At 49.8% G+C, this 21,508-nt stretch overlaps 1 protein-coding gene across 1 annotated transcript in view; it reads right to left on the reverse strand.

The window, feature by feature from the left end:
- Positions 1-21,508, reverse strand: part of LOC101694595 (myosin-16) — a 60,131-nt gene that overhangs the window by 5,434 nt on the left and 33,189 nt on the right. The window contains exons 25-40 of the mRNA XM_004774950.2: positions 21,157-21,302; positions 19,919-20,009; positions 19,483-19,539; positions 18,710-18,796; positions 16,760-17,005; positions 15,828-15,945; positions 14,527-14,654; positions 14,096-14,292; positions 12,758-12,890; positions 11,294-11,510; positions 9,017-9,153; positions 8,820-8,923; positions 3,521-3,713; positions 2,407-2,610; positions 1,310-1,435; positions 148-318 (exon numbers count right to left, since the gene is read on the reverse strand). Of these exons, the coding sequence (XP_004775007.1) occupies positions 148-318; positions 1,310-1,435; positions 2,407-2,610; positions 3,521-3,713; positions 8,820-8,923; positions 9,017-9,153; positions 11,294-11,510; positions 12,758-12,890; positions 14,096-14,292; positions 14,527-14,654; positions 15,828-15,945; positions 16,760-17,005; positions 18,710-18,796; positions 19,483-19,539; positions 19,919-20,009; positions 21,157-21,302 (2,355 nt within the window). The remainder of the gene's footprint in view (positions 1-147; positions 319-1,309; positions 1,436-2,406; positions 2,611-3,520; positions 3,714-8,819; positions 8,924-9,016; positions 9,154-11,293; positions 11,511-12,757; positions 12,891-14,095; positions 14,293-14,526; positions 14,655-15,827; positions 15,946-16,759; positions 17,006-18,709; positions 18,797-19,482; positions 19,540-19,918; positions 20,010-21,156; positions 21,303-21,508) is intronic.

Raw genomic sequence — 21,508 nt, forward strand, 5'->3', positions numbered from 1 at the left:
GGCTCTTGTCTCAACTTCTTTTTCCTTCCCAGCATCTGAGTAACCCAATTCCTCATCAAGCTCTGGGCATGATGGTTTTGGGAAAAGGCCCCTGCCCAGCCACAGGTCCCCTTTCTCTCTTCTGGCTCAGCTCAGGGGTGGCCTCACCCTGGCTTCCAGTTTCATGATCGTGCGCTTCCCTCCTTTCAGGGCCAGCTGCTCAGCCTCCTCCATCTTGGCCTGCAAGTCTTTGATGGTGATCTCGTAGTTCTTCTTGATTTTCTCCAGGTGCATGCAGTGGTCCTGCTCTTGCCGGAGTTCTTCTGCCATGCGGGCCGCCTGTGGGACAGGAGAAGAGTGGGGAGCTGGAACTGGGTTCCTGTGCAGTCTCAGTTCCTCTGAGAGATGCGGGACCTTGTCCGCTGGTCTCTGGAAGACCGAGTGGTGGACAAGGAAACCCTTGGGTTTGATGTGCTGCTGGGTTTTGGTAGAGGAGGTACCCCATGCTCCTGGGTCCCCCTGAGTGAAAGGGGAAGAGGCAGGCTCATGCACTCGCAGCCAGGCCTCTTAGTCCATAGACTCCACCAGCCTGGGGATCTCCAGGCCCTCCTTGCTGTCTCTTCCATGAGGCACAGAGCACAGAGGGTGGGAAGAGCACAGATCGGGAAGAGGAAGATGAAGGTCTGCATCCGGCCCCTGTGTGGCCTTCAGCAAGTCATTTTACCCTCTCATGCTCGCGTTCATTCATTCCACAAGTATTCATAGAAAATCTGCATACCGGGTATGGGTGTGTGCTTTCCGGACATAGTGCCAAATAAGACCAGCAATATCCTGCGCTCCTGGCATTTCGAACAAGTGCAGGGAACCAGGTGATGAGGTCTGTATTCCCGCATCTTTAAAGTGGGGTCTATGGTTTCTGCCTCTCAAAGCTGTGTGAGTCCCCAAAGGGACACTGGGGCAAAACCACTGGCAGCATGTCCTGCTGAATCTGCCCCTGAGCCCCCTGACATGAGACCCATCTTCCTTTCACTAACACTCTCCTCAAGGCTGGTCTAACACTGCTCCTTGCCAGAAGGCCTGCCCAGAAAACCCTACTTTCAGTAGCTTCTTTGACCCAAGCCCTAGGCCTCAATTGCTGATCTCTCACATGGTCATGTGTAACTTGTAATTATTCCTTACTTTCATCTGTTTGGGCTTTCAGAAAAGCCTCCAGACTCCTCAGAGCAAGGACCACAGTCCTACTGGCAGGTACCTATGTGTAGTGACCCTTGAGGGGTGGGGTGGGGTGCCCAGGCCTTTTCCACCAGGACCAGGCAGTGTCCACACTTACGTCAGTCATGGCTTTCTTGGCCCTCTCGTCAGCCGAGCGGAACTCACTGATGAGCTCCTCGTGCTCATTGGAGATGCGCTGGACATCTGACTCCAACTTGCGCTTCACTACCAGGAGGCTTTGGTTCTGGAGGGGAAAATGAAGACATCGCTGTGAGCCGGAAGTCTGCGTAGCTTTCCTGTGTCCAGGAAAGAAAAACAGCCCTCTCCCAGACACATTTGCCAGTGCCCCCCAACAGGAGATGGCCCTGGGCTTTCTGCCTGGGGTAGGTCTCTGCCTGCATTTTTCTCTGGGTTTTAGAGCAGAACTTATGTCACAAGGAGTCCAAGAATAATGTCATTTAGGCCTGGGGTAGGTGGCAGCTCTAGAACAATCCTGAACTCAGAGCTGGGAAAACCCAGGTTTAAGCCCTGGTACTTCCACCTACGTGGATAAATTCTTTACCTCTAGGCTTTGGTCTTATCTCTAAAATAGGGTTATAATTCCTATATGTCCCATGCACATTTTTTTCTTTTGGTGAATTCACATAAGATGCTTAGTAAGAATTAAGCTGTGCTGCTAAAGTTTTGCACTATCAGCCATACTGGTGTTACCACCAGCAGGAGATAAGGGTCCCCACTGTTGACCATGGGTCATGGTTTTTCATCTGAAAAGTGAATGTCAGACTTTGGAATATTCTAGATCCCTTCCAGTTCCGAAGTTCTGTCCTCAGCTACACTAGAGATAATGGTGATCCTTGAAATTGGCTAAGTCATCAGAATCTCCTGAGGAGTTTGAATTTAAAAGTTTAGATTTCTGAGGTCCCACCAGAGACCCACTGGATCAGAATCTCCAGGGGAGAGTCTAGGAGTCTTGGAAAGCTCTGAGCAACAGTGAGCCTGCACACACTGGAAATGGTTAAGATGTACATTTTACATTAGGGGCTTCTTGCCATAACAAGTCAAGTCTCCGCAGGTGAGTTCTGAGGATTTCCCAAGTGGGGACACTATCCTCCTCTGTTCTGAAGGGAGTCCACAGGATCTGGGCACAATCCTGGCTTGTCCCAGTGCCCCAAGTGTGGGTCTGCCTAGCACCCCCCCAGGAAGCCAGCATCCTACCTGGATGTTGACCTCGTTGTGCCGCTCTGTGATCTCTACCACCTCCTGCTCCAGCAGCTTGCGGGAGCGCTCGCTGCCCTCCAGGCTGGAGCGCACTTCCTCCAGCTCGGTCTGCAGCAGGCTCAGGCGCCGCTCCTGCAGGTTGTACTGCTCCCGCAGCTCCTCGTGCTGCCGAGCATCCTCGTCCATCTGCATCTGCAGGTCCTGGGGGGCAAGAGAACCTAGCCTGAGCCCACCTGTTGGGCCCTGGCACCGCCTGGGGCTGGCCAGGCCTTAGGGTGCCCGGATCTTCATGGACCAGGCTCAGCAGGGAGCCGGGGCAGTGGGGTGCAGGGCTGGGGAGGTGGAGGCCACAGAAGAAGAGAGTGCAAGGTGTAGACCTGCCCTTGGGGAGTTTACCGTCTGGTTGAGGCCTAGCTGGCCAGGGCCCAAGCATCCAGAGAATTTGTCCAGTGGGCGGTTAGCATGAAGCCAAGGCTTCATTACCCCTGCGGGCTAATCCACATCTCCCTTCTCCTGGTCCTACTATTTCTCTAGAGTGACTATCATTTTTTTTTAATACGAGTTTTATTTATTTATTTATTGCCTATCTGCAGGGATGTCTGTTTGTTGTGTCCATTCTTGTATTTCCTAGACCTAATACAGTGCCTAGACCAGGCGGGTCTCTAATAACCATGTGTTGAATGCGTACATCCAGCTACAGAGGCTTGAAAGACAAGCCTGATGATGGAGAGGGTTAAAGGAAGACTTCAACTCTGTTTATGTTTATTACTTAAAGAGAGTGGTGGTTAATAGTGTATTATGTTCTTCATTTTTCTGTGCCTAAATTCACTTTTAATAACCAAAAAATGACTTTAAAAACTAAGACAGGCCAAACTCTCTCTTTTCCTATCTTCTTCCCTCTTTGCAGTGGTCCAGGATATGGACTTTTGTGGCTGGGGCCTCTCATGTATGCAGTCCCCAGGTCTCCTGTTCCCTGGACTGTCAGCCTCCCCCCGTTGTCACTTCCGTGCCTCTGTCCCAGCTGCAGACATGCACAGTCAGCTTCCTGGAAGCCTGTAAACTTGGGAATGGCTAACTTTGTGATTAGTTCTTCCTCCTCCCAGATTGCTACCTTGATTTGCTGTTGCAGCCTCTTCAGTGTCTTTACAAGTTCGCTGTTGTTCTTGTTGGCGTGGTCTAGCTGGATTTCCATCTCATTCAGGTCCGTCTCCATCTTCTTCTTAAGCCGAAGCGCCTCTGCCCGGCCCTTGGCCTCTGCCTCCAGGCTGGCCTGCAGTGACTCAATTGCGCGCTGGTGGTTCTTCCTGCAAGTCCAAACAGAGAAGGCTTTGGCATGCTGGGCCCACTGGTCAGGGTGTGCTAACCCTTGCTAAAGAGGTCTGAGAGCTTCAACATGGATATGGCCACCATATTTGAAATTAGACTGTATCTCCCCTTAAACATGTAAGTGGGGGAGCATTGTGGTTTGGGAAACAAAGGTTAATGTTTACCACCTATCTTTTGGGATCTCAAATCATTTAACATGAGAAACAGCCTTGCAAGGAAACTGAGGCTCCACGATGACAAAAAACATGCGAGAGATTTAGCACGTCATGGAGTCAGGATTGAAACCCAAATGCTAGCCTGTTTTTTAAATGACAAAATGTGAGCCTTGGCCATACGAGTCAGTTTTAGGTCTCTCTTTAAAACAGCAGTCATCGCTTGATTGTGTTTACTATATTTAATTTACTGTAATCAATATAATGAACATTTTCACAAAGCCCTCATATAACCTGTACTAATCTCCTTCCACAGAAGGGGACCAGAGGAGGTAATTCAGATGTCCAAAAAACAGTTGTTTCATTGAGGGAAACAAATGGGTAGCATGTAAAGATCCTGTGTCCTGCCCCACATTCTGTTCACCTCTGCTCCACCGGGAACACCTTCCACGTGCTTGCACATTACTGGATTTGCAGCACTTTGAGATGTATTCAATTTCTAAACATGGGAGGAGGTATAACATTCTCAGAAGGGAATAAAATTTTGATTCACTTTGACTTAAAAAGTAAATTCAAGAAAAACTATATAAAACAGGTTGAAAAAAAAATTAAAGAAGATCTAAATAAATGGAAGGACATTCATGTTCATGGATCAGAAGACTTCATGTTGTCTAGGTGGGATTCACTGCAATCCCTACCAGAATCCCAGCTAACTTCTTTGCAGAAGTTGCCAGGCTGATCCTAAAATTTATATAGAAATGTAAGGGACACAGAATAACCAAACAATCTTGGAAAAGAACAAATTAGAGGACTCACTCTTCCCAATTTCAAAGCTTACTACCAGGCTGCAGTAATCACAACATTGTGGGGGTGCCTGGGTAGCAATGTTGGGCATTGTACTCTCGGTTTCATCTTAGGTCATGGTCTCAGGGCTGTGAGATTGAGCACTTTGTTGGCCTCTGTGCTTGGTGTGGAATCTGCTTGAGATTCCCTCTCCCTCTCCCTCTCCCTCGGCCCCTCCTGCTTGTGCTCTCTCTCTTAAATAAATCTTTAAAAAAAAAAAAAAAAAAGATGACTTTGTGGTCCTGGCATAAGGGCGGACCTATAGATCAATGGAGTAGAATTGGGAATCCAGAAATAAATCCTAGTCAATTCATTTTGAACAAGGTTGCTAAGACCATTCAGTAGGGAGAGAAAAGTCTTTTCAGAAAGTGATTCTGGGACGACTGGATATCCACATGCAAAAGAATGAAGTTGGACCCCGTACTTCACACCTTCTATGAAACTTACCTCAAAATGGATCAAAGACCTAAATGTAAGAGCTGAAGCTATAAAACTCTTAGCTAATCTGGGAAACATAGACAGAAATTTTTGTGACTAGATTAGGCAATGGGTTTTTAGATATGATACCTAAAATACAAAGCTACCAAAGAAAAGAAAAACAGATACATTAAACTTCATCAAAATTATAAACATTTGGGCTTCAGAGGGTATCATTAAGAAAGTGACAAGGAGGGGTGCCTGGACGGCTCAGTCAGTTAAATGTCCCAAGTCTTGATTTTGGGTCAGGTCATGATCTCAGGGTCCTGGGATAGAGTCCTGCACTAGGCTCCCTGTTCAGCAGGGAGTCTGCTTGAGATTCTCTCCCTCTCCCTCTCCCCCAGCTCATGCACAGACACATTCTCTCTCTCTCTCTGGAAAAAATAAATCTTTAAATAAAATTAAGAAAGTTAAAAGGCAACCCACGGAATGGGAGAGAATAGTTACAAATTATATATCTGATAAAGGAAGGGTCTAGTATTCAGAATATATAGAGAACACTTATAACTCAACAATAAAAAGACAATCTGGTTTTTTAAATGGGCCAAGGACTAGAATAGACATTTCTCCAAACAAGATATAGAAGCGACGGATAAGCACATGAAAGATGCTCAGCATCGTTAGCTATAATGGAAACACAATTCCAAACCATGGTGAGATACTACCTCACATCCACTGGGATGACGGTGATAAAGAAGATAATGATAAATGTTGAAGAAGATCTGGAGAAACTGCGGTCCTTAACACTGGGAATGTAAAATGATGCACCTGCTTTGGAAAATAACCTGACAGTTCTGCAAAAAGTTAAATATAGGGGCGCCTGGGTGGCTCAGTGGGTTAAATAAAGCCTCTGCCTTCAGCTCAGGTCTATGATCCCGGGGTCCTGGGATTGAGCCCTGCATCAGGCTCTCTGCTCAGCAGGGAGCCTGCTTCCTCCTCCCTCTCTGCCTGCCTCTCTGCCTTCTTGTGATCTCTGTCTGTCAAATAAAAAAATTTTTTAATAAAAAAAATAAAAAGGAATGAAATACTTCCTGACACATGCCCCAACATGGATGAAGTTGAAAACATTCTGTTGAAAAAAGCCAGTCAAAAAGAATCACATACTGTATGATTCCACTTACATGGAATGTCCAGAATAGGCAAGTCCAAAGAAAATCATTGGCTAGATTAGTTGTTGCTTCAGGCTGGAAGTGGGGGTGGTAGGGAGTTATGGGGGCATGACTGCAAAGGGATATGGGTTTATCTTGGGTTTATCTAAACTTGTAGTGATGATTGCACAACTTAAAACCATTCAATTTGGGGCCCCTGGGTGGCCCAGTGGGTTAAGCCTCTGCCTTTGGCTCAGATCATGATTTCGGGGTCCTGGGATCAAGCCCCACATTGAGCTCTCTGCTCAGCAGGGAGCATGCTCCCCCCCTCCCCTTGACTGCCTCTCTGCCTACTTGTGATCTCTCTCTCTGTCAGATAAATAAATAAAATCTTTTTTTAAAAAACTCCATTCAATTTTTTCCTTGCCATGGGCACACTGTATGTAAATTATATCTCAAATGTGTTGTAAACTCTCTCTTACACATGCATGTGCATGCACACATGCACACACCACATAGTGGCATAGCTAGGTATTTAGGGTGGGGGTCTCATTTAGCCTGATGGCTGCAGAATCATGAGGCCTTTCTCCCCAGTGGCTCCCTACGTCCTGCAGGAGTGATTGTGGGCGATGTTGTAAACTCAGGAAGCCACAGTGCGGAGAGATTTCAGACAGGCAGTTCAGGAAGGGTGCCAATGTGGACAGTTGCAAGTGTGTTGATCTTTTCAGAATCACAACAAATCATATTTCTGTAAACCAGAACCTAGTGCTGAGTCTAAAAATTTCTTAGAACCTCAAGCAGCACCAGAGGACACTGGATTGAAAAGGAATTTCCAAATCCAGCACTCCTTGGCACCCCAAGAGATCAATTTTTTTCCATGATGTGGTGGATGTTCTCTGAAGGTTCATGAATGTTAACAGTAACATAGCTGTGTGGCTTCACAGGTTACAATGTATTTCATATCTACCTTCTCATTTAATCTTCCCCACACCCCAGAGCTGGGATGAGGAAGCCATCATCATTCACATCTGTTAGATGGGACAGTTGCACTGATCTCACAGGGGTTTTTTCCTAATTTTTTTATTGTTGGAAAATGCTCATTTCATGAAATTTCCTATGTTAACCATTTTTAGGTGCACTGTCCTGTGGTATTAAATATATAATGCTATGCCACCATTGCCAACATCCATCTCCAGAACTCGTTCTATCTTATAAACCTCAAATCATGTCCCCGTTAAACACGAACTCCCCATTCTTCTTTCCCCCAGGAACTACTGTTCCACTTTCTCTTTTTTTTTAATTAAAAGATTTTATTTATTTATTTGACAGAGAACACAAGTAGGCAGAGAGAGAGAGCGGGGGGTGGGGGGGAAGCAGGAGCCCTGCTGAACAGAGAGCCTGATGCGGGGCTTGATCCCAGGATCCTGAGATCATGACCTGAGCCGAAGGCAGAGGCTAAACCCACTGAGCCACCCAGGCGCCCCTCGCTTTCTGTTTCTATGACCATGACTGCTCTAAGTACTTCCTGTAAGTGGAATCATACAGTATCTGTCTTTCCTGACTGGTTTTTTTCACTTAGTATAATGTCCTCATGGTTCATCTATATTATAGCAGGTGTCAGAATTTCCTCCCTTTTTAAGGCTGAATAAAATTCCATTGTATGGGGGCACCTGGGTGGCTCAGTCAGTTGGGCTTCCAACTCTTGATTCAGGGTCAGGTCATGATCTCGGGGTTTGGAGATGGAGAGCTGCGTTGAGCCCTGCACTGGGCTCCGTGTTCAGCAAAGAGTCTTATTTCTCTCCCTCTGCTGTCCCTCCCCTCAACTCATGCATGTGCATGTGCTCTCTCTCTCAAATAAAATCTTTAAAAAATTAAATTGTATGCACATAACTCATCTTTTTAATCCATTCATTTGTCAGTGGACATTTGGGTTGCTTTCATGCTGTAGCCCTTCTGAATAATGCTATGAACACAGGTGTAGAAATCTCTTTCCAAGACCCTGCTTTCAATTCTTTTGGGTAGATACCCAGAAGTAGAATTGCTGGATCATATGTTAATCTTACTTTAAATTTCATGAGGCGCCTCTATACTGTTTTTCACAGCAGCTGTACCATTTTACATTCCCACCAGAGGTGCACAAGAGTTCCAGTTTCTCCACATCCTTGCCAGCACTTGTCATCTTCTGTGTTTTGGATTGTAGCCTTCCTAATGTGTATGAGGTTGTATGCCATTGTAATTTTGATTTGCATTTCCGTAAGGATGAGTAATAGTGAGCATCTTTCCATGTGCTTATTGGCCATTTGTATATCTCTTTGGAGGAATGTCTAGTCAAGTCCTTTGTCCATTTTTGAGTTGTTATGGGTTATTATCTCATGGGGTTTTGTGATCACTTAAGTACCATATTTCAAAGTATTCGCCTAAGTTGCCCAAGGTCACGTGACTAGTGGGCGGCAGAGGCCTAGGTTTCTGGACTCTACTCCATCATGCTACCTCAAGTCAGCCTCCCATTGCCTTAGCCCCATACCTCGTAGCTTCAAATTCCTCTTCTTTCTCATGGATTCTCCGGTCGATGTCAGCTTTCACCTGAGCCAGTTCCAGCTGAATTCGAATCACCTTGCTCTCTTCAACCTGCCGGGAATATAAACATCAGACTTTCTGGCCAAGTAGGTGCGTGGTCCCTGGCCAGGGGTCCAGCCTCCCAGGTGACGACCATGTGGTTACCTCCAGGGAAGACTCAGCTTCCTCCAAGGCCACCTGGAGTTCTTCCTTCTCAATCTCCAATTTTTTCTTCAACTTCTGCAGCTCGTGCACACTCCGTCCTCCCTCACCCAGCTGATCAATCAGTTCCTTTATCTCCTCTGAGGAAGGAATATTCTCATTAATAAGACACATGAGGACCACCAGCTTCCCAGGGTCATCGCATGTGGCATGGACAATGCAACGTCAGGGCAGAAGCCGGCACTCCTAGCCTCACTGTATCTAAAGAGAAACAACATACTCCCAAGTCATAGACTCATGGAGTATCAGAGCTTGGACATTGGACAACAGTGGGTTCAAGCTCCTCATTTTATAGTTGAGAGACTGAAGCCCAGAGAAGAGTGAACAAACACAGAGCAGCTTTGGGGCCAGTGGCCAGGACTCCCCGGGACTGTGAAGCCTTCTTTTCTCAGGGAGCCCCTTCTCCCCTCTGCTTCCCCACCACCAGGTTTGAAAACCAACCTCAAAAGAAAAGGCAGGATGATTAGAGCCTTTCAGATCTCCTTCCTCATTTGGGAGACCTCTCTCGCCCACCCAGAGGAACCCATAGGGACCTAGTTGCTTGGAGCGGTCACAAATCTCAGCCCACAGCCAGAGGTGTCCAGAAAAATGCAAGTGTCCTGATTAACCTGTGACCAAGCTCCATTTCTACATCAAGCCCCTCTGAGTTCAGAGAAATCTCATTTAATCCAAGGTCTCCCCACCTGGGTTTCTAAGTTCCAGGTGGGGTTTAGAGAGCACGTTCAGGGCATCATCCAAGTCTCAGCTGTTGGTGTCCCTCATAGACACCCTGTAGCCCACATGGCTTCCCATCACCTGTCACCTGAACATAGTGGCGGTTTCCAGAACATTCCCCACCGGACTGCTCTGGGACAACCAGCAGCGCTGTGATGCTGCTTCACCCCCTCTCAGCCCAGGCAGGCTGTTTGGCCACTCTCCTCTGTGGCTTCCACCAGGCTGAGGCTACGTTACAAGTTTTTGTTCTCACCTGTGCTTCATCTGCCAGGTGAGGTGCATATCCCTCTAAACCCCTAGGTTACCAGGGAGTTTTATCATCTGCACCAGGAGCTGGTGCGAGGGTGTGGGTGGGGAATGGAGTAGAAGTGGAGGCAGGGCCCTGGGCCATCGGCAGGGCCCCTCAGCAGGGCCCCTCAGCAGTGCCTCATCATCACCTTCCTATTTTCTGCCATCTCCTGGTCCTGGCAGTCTTGGTCTGGGTGTTCTGGTTGTTCTTCCCCAGTCTTAACTCATGTATTTACGTTCAAGTCCTCTAGTACTTAGACTTCTGAGGTTACAAATGCAGATCCTTCCTATCTCAAATGCTGGGTTCTCACGATTCTCCCCTGTAAGCTGACAGCTCCCCAGGGAGGGACTTCTAGGATCTTGGGCAGATTTGGGGGACAATCAGGCACCTAACCTGAATGGAGGAAACCCTGTATTGACTGATTTCATTTGCTGCTCAGCAGAACAGGGATCCCAAAACAGCTCTTGAAAATAAAAATACAGACATCTCTCACGCAACTGATTTGGGGATTAGAAACGTGCACCTGCCATAAAAGCAAATAAAGCAGTCTGATCTCTGAATGGCGAAATGACCCTCAACAGATAGCATTCTTCCAAGAGTATCTAACAGAATGAAGTTCCAGCCTGAAGCCTCCGATACGTAAGAAATCATACACGTAGGGCACCTGGGTGGCTCAGTCGGTTAAGTGTCTGCCTTCAGCTCAGGTCTTGGTTCTGGGGTTCTGGGATCGAGGCCCGCATTGGGTACCCTGCTTAGCAGGGAGTCTGCTTCTCCCTCTTGCCCCCACCCCTACTTGGGCACACTCCCCCTCTCTCCCTCCTCTCTCTTAAAAATAAATAAATAAAAATCCTAAAAAATATTCTTACATGTGTATGTATATTATGTACGTATGACAGATGTAAGGGCTCCGTACACAAAGGGCTCTGCGGAGCCCCTATTTGTTCCAGCCACTCTCTTGAGTGAAGATTTCACACATCTTCACACCCATCTTACAAGGAAGACATCATATCCCCAACTTACAGGTGAGGAAACTGAGGCACGGAAAGGTTAATTGCCTCGCCTGCTTGAAATGCTGCTGCTGAGTGCCCGAGTGCTTCTACAAGGTGTTGGTAGTATGTATTTATCGGGTGTCTACCAAGTGCCGGGTGCTCAAAGCCATGACACGCTCAGGAGGAAGGAGGCCCCGCCTGAGTCTTTGTCCCTGTCCGCAGACTCACCCTGCAGAGTCTTGTTCTCCTTCTTCACGGACTCCAGGTGCTCCAGGGACTCCTCATAGGCAGTCTTGATCTTGAAGCTCTCTGTCATGTACATGCGGCACTCCTTCTGCGAACTGTCCACTTCCACCTGCAGCTCCTCACACTTCTGCTGCCACTCGGCCAGCATCTTGTCGAAGACCCGTTGCTTCTTGTCCAAGGCAGCGGCTGCGGCATTGGCCTAGGGAGAGGTGGGGCTGGTCTCCGCGGGTCTGACTTTCCAGCCCCTTCCCCTCCTCAGTGCTCCTCCCCAGCTTCCCTGCCCGTCCCCAGTTAACTGTGGTGACCACAGACTTCTTGAGGTCTGGGAGATGATTCCACATGTACGGCACCAGCACGGGGCAGGGAGTCTGGAAGGAGCCACACCCCTCACATCTACTATAAGACGTATGACCTTCGGCAGTCCATCTTACCGTCCTGGGCTCGGGTTTTCTTAGGTGTAAAATGAGGGATCTGGGCCACAGCAGCCTTACCAGATTTAAAACATTCACCCAGGGATGCCTGGGTGGCTCAGTTGGTTAAGCCACTGCCTTCGGCTCAGGTCATGGATCCCAGGATCCTGGGATCAGGTCCCCCATCGGGCTCCTTGCTCAGTGGGGAGCCTGCTTCTCTCTCTGCCTCTGCCTGCCGCTCTGCCTGATTGTGTGTTCTCTCTCTCTCTCTCTATCTCTCTCTCTCAAATAAATAAATAAATAAATAAAATATTTTTAAATAAATAAATAAATAAAATATTCACCCAACTCTCCATAGCTTATTTCTCTGTAATTTACTAATATATGTTATGTGTTACTCTCCAACTCAGGCATGGGTTTGGTGGTTCTTTTTCTTGTGAACCAAAGCTGATATTTCTCAGATCTTACTTTTCATAGGCCTTTCACCTTTTTTCATAACTGTCTGGCAAGTATGTATTTGCTGTGTTGCAACATTGGAATTTGTAAATTTCTGCTTAATTTCTTAATTGCAGGGGGTGAGGGAGCAAAAGGTTATCAGGTTTTGGGACTATTCTCACGTGGATATGATCCTCTGCCTATATGCCCTATCTAGACCAGGACCAGGCTGCTGTGTGCCAGTGGAAATCGTATTTAATCTGGCCCAGAGACTTGCAGATCTGTCTGAACCTGGGATGCAAACAAGAATACTTAGCCACACAAAGTGTATTGGATGTGGTTTGCATGAGGAAAAGGGGAACAGAGACATGACTGGCTGCCTGATTTCCTGGGACTAAGTTTTGTCCTCATCACAGACCTAAATAGAATAGTGGCCCGTTGAGTGTTAAGATCGGATGGGGGCCTGTGTCCAGGGGGCCCGAATCCAGACCCTGTGCTCCCTCCTGTTGGACCCCATTTCTTCTTGCTAAGTCCAGGCATGTGATCATTTTATCCAACTCCGTTGGGTCCCTTGGATCCAGTGATTATTTGACTCCCTGACCTTCTCCAAGTCGATGGTGAGGTCCTCGACTTCTGCCTGGAGTCGCTGTTTATTTTTCTCGAGGGAGGCAGCCCGGGCCTGGGCAGCTTCGGCTGCCTCTTCTGCTTCCTGGAGCCTGGCGGCAAGTTTCCTCCTGTGGGCGAGGGCACAGGGAAAGGCCTGTCAGGGAAACATACAGGAGCCCTTGGGCTGGGGGCTGGGTTTGTAGTGCTGAGCTCTGGCGCCACAGCGGAGAAGATGCGAATGAAATGGAGAGTGTTTAGAGGAAAGCAGTCACTGTCCGTCTATCCGTCCATCCGTCCGTCCATTCATTTTTCTGCTCTGGGTCAGGTATCATTCTAGGCATTAGAGAAATAGACCAAGACCTCTGCCCTCATGGAACTTCTGCTCTAGAAGGGGGATAGACACAGAGACGTAAGCACCGTGGAGAAAGTAAGGTGGGGAAGGGGACACACGAGCAGAGGAAGAGGACAAGGACCTTGCAGGGGTCTGGGGAGTCTGGGGGTCTCCTGAGCTTTGGAGTGGGACCAGGCGGCTCCTAGATGCTCTCAACAGAAAATAGGAAAGAGCTAGAGGGCAGGAAGTGGGGAGCTGTAGGATGTAGATTTAGGATCAATGTATAAAGAGCTTTTGATAAGAGATTGATGTCAGCTGGAGCCCACTGTGCTTATTGCTGTCTATTCGCCACAAATCCCAGTGGGCAGGAGGCCCCAGCAAGCAGGCCGGCGTCCCCTCCCTGCCTGCTGCAGGATGGCTCACACACACCCATGGGCAACCAAGTCAGCCTGTTCCTATACAAGAAGGTGGCTCAGATCCACATTCATGTGTCCACTCTTACTTCCTCAGGCCTATCAAGCAGAGTGTCCACTTCCCTAGTTTGCAAACGAGGAAGAAAGGTCACAAGATTTGAGGGCATTTCACACAGAGTGGGAGAACTGGCAGAGTGAGGGCCCTTTCCGCTGAGTGTGGTTCGTGTCCTCCCAGCATCACCCAGAGGCCCTGCCCCAGACCCACCAGACCTGTGGAAGCTTCCCAAGCACTTAGGGGCAGAGAAGCCCTGCCTGGAGCTGGAGACCCCGCTCCTGACCTCCCTGCAGCCCTGAGCATTTTAGGGCAGAGGCCGTAGAGAGCCTTGAAGAGGAAACCCAAAGGCTGGGTATTCTGCTGAGGGCACAGAGTGGCCTTTGCTGTCCAGACATGCATACCCCTTTTTAAGAGGAGCCTGAGAACTGCCTTCTCCTGGCTGTGTTCCTGGCCGCCGCAGTGGCTGATGTGGTCAGACCCCCAGCACCGCCCCCACCCCAGCCTTCCGTGCTTGCAGTACAGGGTGACCCTCACTTGGTCTCCTCCAGCTCCTCGGTCCTTTGGATGGCATCTGTCTCATACTTGGTCCTCCAGGTGGTCACCTCAGTGTTGAGCTTGGACACGAGGCGCTGCAGCTCCGACTTGCCTCCCTGCTCCTCCTCCAGCTGCTCTTTCACCAGGTCTAGGTCATGCTTGGTGTTGGCGAGACTCACCACGGCCGCACTTCGAGACTGTGGGGACCAGCCGAGACCATCAGAGGCCCTGATGGTCCCTATGGCCGCCAGGGCCATCCCTCAGACACATACCATGTTGGACCAACATTGCAGTAAGAGGCACACCACAATCTTGTAGTTAACTTTTTAACTTGTTGTTGAATCATATTTTTCATGTTCCTTCTACAACTTTATAACTTGTAACTCTTCAGAGGGACAGCTCCGTCACCCCAACCCCATCCCCAAACCAACCTTGGATTCTTCATCCAGTTGCCTCTTGTAATCGTCCACCTGCGACGTCAGGGATGTCTTTATCCGCAGAATCTGGTTGAGCCGGCTCTGGGATTCCTCATACTCCCGGCTCAGCTCCCCATTTTCAGCTGGGTGAGAAGGGGATGGGAGAAATATTGGGTGAAATTGTCCAAGCACCGCCAACTTCCGGCGTCCTGCATGGGGTACGGGGCTTCTGATCACGAAGTCCCAGCCCCTGGCATGAGATACAGCAAAGCGGTTCGAAGGAAACAGTGGGGCAGAGAGTGTTTACTTTGAAAAATTAATTGTCACGGTCTCCAAACCTACACTTTTGTTGTCTGTGAACTGATTGTTGGGGCCGGAGGCCAGGAAGGTGTGCATGAGCCAGAGAGGACGAGCAAGGGTTTCTCGAGATTTGTGGCAAGTTACCTCATCTCACTGACCTTCCCTTTTCTTATCTGTCAAATGGGGATATTGATTTTCGGAAGTATTCAGAATGTGGGAAATAAGGCCACAGGAGGCCAGCCGGTTCCCTGGTGTCGTCCTGCAACATTGTCTGACTGGCCTGTCTAGGGAGAGTTTCCTTCTCTCAGGGAATAGCGTGGTTGTTTGTCTTGCTGTTACCGCAGATCAGAGTCTGGCCTCTGCAAAGTTAGATGTTAAGTGAATTGTGATAAGTTGCAAATCATTTTTGCCCTAGAGATGCAAAGGAGCTCTTCTGGTTTAAGAAAAAAAAAGAAAAAGAAAAAAGAGAAAGAAAGAAAAAAAGAAAAAAGAAAACAAAAAACAAAAAAAACCAACCAAATCCAGAGGTTGCGGGATTATTGTGTTGTAAGACGTTAACAGGCTTTGGGTCCACCTTAGCAAAGTTATCTAAGGCATCCCTTTCCCAACCAACTGTGTAAATCTCTGCCCCTCAAATGCCCTTTGAAGGCAGGCTTGCCGTTTCCCGGCTCCTTCATTAGTGACACATGCTCACTGTCTGTTAGTATGCAGGTCATGTTTTAAAATGTTTAAAAATTGAGTTGTGTCTGCTGCCCCTCCTGCTGATCTCCCAGGGTGGTTGACAGAACTGGGAGGGAAATGCTTTGAATAGTGTTCCCCGTTTGCCGCTGTAAAGATGATACTTGAAACACTCAGTGGGTATAATCAAATCTCCTGTCACATCACAGGGGATGCGAATTTTCCAAGGCTGAGAAAGCCCTGGGAAGAAGACCCAGCCACTCCTTCAGTTTCCTTGAGGATCCTCATTCTGTTCCATGCGCGGGGCCTCAGGAAGCTGTAGGCTGTGGCCAGCTCACCTTGCAGGCGGGTCCTGATGGCGTTGATTTCTGCTTGGTTTCGCTCCAGCTCAGCCACCTTGGCATTGGCTTCAGCTAAGCTGTCTTCCAGCTTTCGGATGTGGGCCTCAGCATTCATCTGCCCGGGAGGAATGAGCCCAGTGGGGAAACGGGGAACAGGCCCTCCCTGCTTCCCACCTGGGTTCCCCTAGTGCAGCCTCCCATATAGCCTGCTAGTCCTTCTAGAATGTCCCTGTCTCAGAATGATCTCCCTCCCACCCCGCCCCAGCTCACCATGTCTACCAACATAAGCCTTGATCTTTGGGTTGGCACACAGACCCTCACTCTCTGGCTCATCTCCATTTTATGGTTACTCCGGACCCCTGCAGACCTCACCCAGTAAGAAAATGCAATGGGTCAGTTTAAGAAAAAAATACCAGCATAGTGCAGGGATCTGCAGATAAAGTAGGATCTGTGACGATACCTCATGAGTGCCTGAAGTGTGGAGTAGTACTTGGCTGCAACTGGGGACCCCAAGGCATCCTCCCTGCTCACCTTTGGAGCCCCCCTTTCCCTCATGTCACAAGGATGCTTCTCACATGGCCGATGCTTGGTAAATGCATGTTGAATGGCTTACTTGCTCTTCCCTCTTGCCACTTATCCCTTTTTCATTGCAGGGATGTATGCATTTATCCTACTAGTCTCCCAGCTCCTTGAGGATGCAGTCGTCTTAATGTAATGGTCATCTTAATAGCTCATATTTATTGAGCTTTTCTTATATGCCAGGGACAATTGTAGCCCCCCCAACAGCACTATGGAGTACAGATTCTTAATGTCTCCATTTTAACCATGAGGAAACCGAGGCACAGTTAGGTTATGAACCTGGCGAAATATCTGCAAAGCGGCTGGGCACTGGGGCACTCCCCTGTGGCTCTGTGGGGGTCCACCCTCACCTTGGACTTCTGCACAGTCTCCATGCTGGCATTGAGGTCATCGATCTCAGCCTTCATGACCTGCTTGTCCTTCTCCAGTTTGGACTTGACCCTCTGCAGGTTCTCCACGTGCTCGGTCAGCTCGGCCATCGAGTCCGTGTGCTTCTTGCGCAGCGTGGACGCCGCTGCCTCACTCTGCAGGGCCGTCTCCTCCAGTTCCCGCCTCAGCTTTAGCAGCTCTGCCTCCCGCTTGCGGTTCTGCTCAATCTGGGAGAGGAGAAGCAGAATTTAGCAGAACCGATCGGCACTGGCCTCCTGAGGCTGGACGTGGACCACCTGCCCAGTGGTCCCCCGCTATTTCTGCACCCCACTGATAGGAGGTCTTTATGGAAATATCCATCCTGAGCCTTTGGGTGGGTTGCCCACCACATTCATTTAGATAGCATTGTGCCTTGAGTTGTGCCTCCTAAAAAGATACGCTCAATTCTTAACCCCAAATACATGTGACGGTGACCTTATTTGGAAACAGGGTCTTTGCAGATATAAACAAGTTAAAATGCCATAACTGGATTAAGGAGGGCGCCCGAAGTCCTTCTAAGAGGAGAGGTATTTGGATCCAGGGAGACACACGAGAAGAAGGCCACAGGACCATGGAGGCAGGGATGGACTGATGCAGCTACAAGCAAGGAACACCAGAGTCTGCCGGCAACCCACCAGCCGCCACAAAGGAGGCCTTGGACACACTCCCCCAGAGCCTCCAGAAGGAGCCCACCAAGCAGCCCCTTCTGCATGGCTCCCCATGTCACACAGCCCCATCCCCCTGGTGCTCAGAATCCTGTTGTTCCCTTCACTTTCCCTGCATCGCTAGACATCATCCCTTCTTAATGCCTTTCCTCCTGGGACCCTGACCGCAGCAGGGCACCAGCTCAGCAGGTCCCTCCACAGCAAGCAGACTGTGGCCAGATGGTGAGGGGGTAGGACGTGGAGTCCAGGGAGCCTTCTAGTGCTAAGGGACACCATCCACATTCCTGCTCTCAGCTCTGACCTAGGGTCCACATTTGTAAGAGACCTAACAACACGGAATTAGAAGGAGAGTTTCAAGTGTCTTCTGCCAGTCTCTTCTGCCTTTATGTGAATTGGAAGAAGATGCATCCCAGACCAGAGGCTCAGCTTGGATTCCAGCCCTGGGAGTGTGGGGTCACCCCCTGTATTAACCAGGTCCTCATGTTCTATATTCTGATGCTTTGAGATCTGGGACTTCGCTGAATCTGGAAGGACAGCCCCCCCCCCCCGCCCAGGGTTAGGTAATTTCTAGAGATGGCAAACAACCAAATTTCCAAAGCAAAGCAACCAATCTAGAGCCTGCTCTCTTCTCCAATCCCTCCTCTATGGGGTTCTCACCCTCTCAGCCATTGTCTGCCTGCCCTCAATACCCCCATGGCCAGGTACCAGACAACTGGGGACAGCCCCTGTGCCCTAGAGCCTGCTGGAATTATCCAAACTAGCCCATCCTAAGCCTGCTTACTCTGCCTCCCCAGTTCTTCCCTGAGAAATGATAGTAGAAGCTTTCGGGTACAATTTCCCTCTGCCCTTGCCTCCTGATGACCTTCGTGCTCCCCTGTGTGGTCCTGCATGGCATGACCCCCTTCTTGGGAACTGTCACAGACCCTCTTTAGTGGCAGTCCTCCCCTGATCTGCTGGCCTCACTGCAGCTCACATTTTCTATAAACACGAATTGCACAGTGCCCGCCCTCTGCCTTCAGTCCGGGGCTGCTTCTGTCAACACCACTGGGCTAAGGAGCCCCAAGATAAAGGGGACCAAACCAGCCCCTCTCTTGCCTCTTTATTATTGTTTTCTCCTCAAGTTAGCCCCCGAAATTCTGTATTTTTTTTTCCCCACTGCTCATCATCCAGCAATTTTTTTTCTCCCTGCAGGCAAACAGGAATTGGGGTTCCTGGGTCGGATGGTACCTGAGCAGACGTGGCTCCCCCAGCCTCTTCCAGTCTGTCACTGAGGTCTTCAAGGTCCCGGGCCAGGTCGCTGCGTTGTTTCTCCACCTGGGGAGGATCAAATGACCATGACGGGAGCCTGGTGCAGGAGCCCCCCCTTCTCTGGCAAAGACTACAGTGACCACATGGTATCTTGTGAGGCTGGGCACCTGCACTTGGGGAGTTCTGCCCTCTGCCTGCCACCCCGCACAGCCAGTGAAGGATGCCTGTGTCCTTCCCCTGCACTGGGTGGGGGGTCTTTGCGCCCACCCTACCCTCGGCCTGGTTTGGCTGAATCTGGAGATAAGGTGTGTGCGGATTCATTCCCCCCCTCCCCCCGCTTCCTGGCCTCAGATTCCCACCAGAAAGGCTCCTTCCATCCTTTGCTTTTCTTTTTACATCTTTGTCACTATGCAGAGAGGTGCTATTTCTTCTCTCTGCTTGGAAATTCTTCCCGGTGTCAGCCTGTTGGATTCAGTCTCCAAGTCGCCAGGCTAATGTTGCCTCCCTACCTGCCCCGGGCAGAACGAGCCTCCTCTCCTTGGACTCACACCAGAAATAGTATCTGTGCATCTTACGTCATAATTAATAGTGCACGTGCAGCACCGGGCCTGGTGCACAGCTCGAGAATCAGTAAGGCCTTTTCAATTGGAAACCTGTCCTCTTGCTTTCCTGAGTGGAGTGTCTGCTTATGGTTGGATTGTGGCTGGCACTGGGTCCTTAGACTCAAAAAAGTGCAGAAGTATTTTATTTACCTTGGCTCTCATTGCCCGCTCAGCTTCCAGTTCCTCCTCCAGCTCCTCAATTCGGGCCTAGCACACAAATAAGCCAAGGCGGGTTATCTCTTCTGGGTGAAGTTACAAACTTGCCCACTTGGCCTTTTAATATGGAAATGATGGCAAGTTGCCCAGGGGGATGCGGTCAAAAGCAGAGGGGGAATAGGGCCCAGAGAGTATGTGCAATGGCCTTGAGGCAGGAGGGATGCTGGGGAGTGGCGGGGGAAGGTTGGGTGACCAGGTCAGGGAGGGAATGGGGCGGGTTGTGGAGGGCCTTTGACTCCAAGTCTGAGTGAGGCGAACAAGGATCAGTCTCAAGGACTCTGGGCCAGTCTCGTTGGGGGGAGCTAAGCTGCCTGGAAGTGCATTTGGGAGGGAGAGCTCCGTTGGTCCCGGTCCCAGGCACCAGACACACCTGGTGTTCCTTCAGTTTCCGCTGGAGGGTGGAATTCAGGGACTGCTCGTCCTCATATTTGGAGTTGACAGAATTGATTTCCATATCCCTCCTGCAAGAGAAGGTTTGACTTCCTGAGCGAAGAGCTCTGAGGGGAGATCGGCTGGCTGGTGAGCGAACAGAACCTGGGCTGCCGGAGGAGGCCTTGAACCTATTGAGACCCACTCATGCCCCAGCGCCTGGCCTTCTTGGGTGACTGCCCAGGAGGCCTCACCCTGCAGAGCCCCCAGAATCTGCTGCACACGCTTTCCACCCGCTTATTCATTCACTCATGTGCTGCTTAATTTGGTACAAGTTTATCGAGTATCTACTGTGTGCCAGACGTTGTTTGAGCTTCCGGGGACACATCAGTGAGCAAACCAGACAGAAATCACTGTTCTGGCACAGCTTACATGCTAGGGACTCTGGCTTTGCCTTTTTAAGGAAAATTTTCCTCTAAAAACTTTCCACCAAAGGATGTCTCCTTCTGACATGTGGGTTCCGTGTGCCAAGGAGCCACATGTGAGAACTAAGACGCCAGAGGCCAAGTGGATGAGCAGGATGGTCAGGGTCACGTACACCTCCTGATGTGCCACAGAGGAAATGCCGAGAGGCAGAGCTAGCTGCCCACCCTCCTAGCAGTCCGTGGTGCTTTGAACCTGTCTTAGCCAAATGCACCTCAGAGATGCGTTGTCCAAATTCCACTCCCCGAGAGCTCTCCTAGTCTGTCCTCTCGTCTCCATCCCTCAGCCTCTTACTAAGTTCAGGTTTACACCTGGACTGTTGCAGTAGCCTTGCCATTGCGTTCCTGGTTCCAGTGTTTCTCTACTCCATCCGGCTCTCCCATGTTATTGGCAGTGATACTGAGAAAATACCCCCTCAACTCTTGTGATCTTTGAAAGCTCAGCTTGATGGATTTCTACGAAGACCCCCTACCTTTTGGGATAGACGCCTTGCTTAGTACTAGTCTCCTTTCCAGTGCCCAACAAGCCCTGCGTGAGGCCTGGAGCTCCCTGTGAGTGGGCAGCACCTACTCCCCTCTCCCTATATCCCTCCCTATATCCTCTGTCCTGGGCACAGTGCCTGGGCACAGCGGGTGCTGGGCTCATACATTAAAGCACGAGCAGCCCTCAGCACAGTGCCTGGCTCCTGACCCTACCCAGGAAGTGCTAGATACTGCTGCTGTTGTTATGGGCCAATGAACGCCTTCATGGGCGTACTTTTTCACCACCTCCTCGAGGTCTAGTTTGGACCGTTCCATCTCATTGAGATTGTCAATGGTCATCTTCAGGTCACTCTCAGCTTTGCGACGAGCCTTTTCCACCTCCGCTCGGATTTTCTTTTCTTGCTCCCAGTTGTCCTCCAGCTGCAGAAACAAGAAAAGGAAGAGAGAGTAGGGGTGGGGAGGTGAGTCTGAGACTGGAATGCGATGAGGAACCAGACTGGACCTGGTTCCTTCGCTGTAGCCTCAGAGAGGCCCTCATTTCCCCGAGGCCTGGGTCAGTCCAGTTCCCCAAATGCATCTGAGGACCTTGTGCCCCAGCATGGACCCGGCCCTTGAGCTACAGCATT

This window comes from Mustela putorius, unplaced genomic scaffold, assembly GCF_011764305.1.
Source record: "Mustela putorius furo isolate JIRA1106 unplaced genomic scaffold, ASM1176430v1.1 tig00000139_pilon_pilon_pilon, whole genome shotgun sequence".
Classification (NCBI taxonomy): Eukaryota; Metazoa; Chordata; class Mammalia; order Carnivora; family Mustelidae; genus Mustela; species Mustela putorius.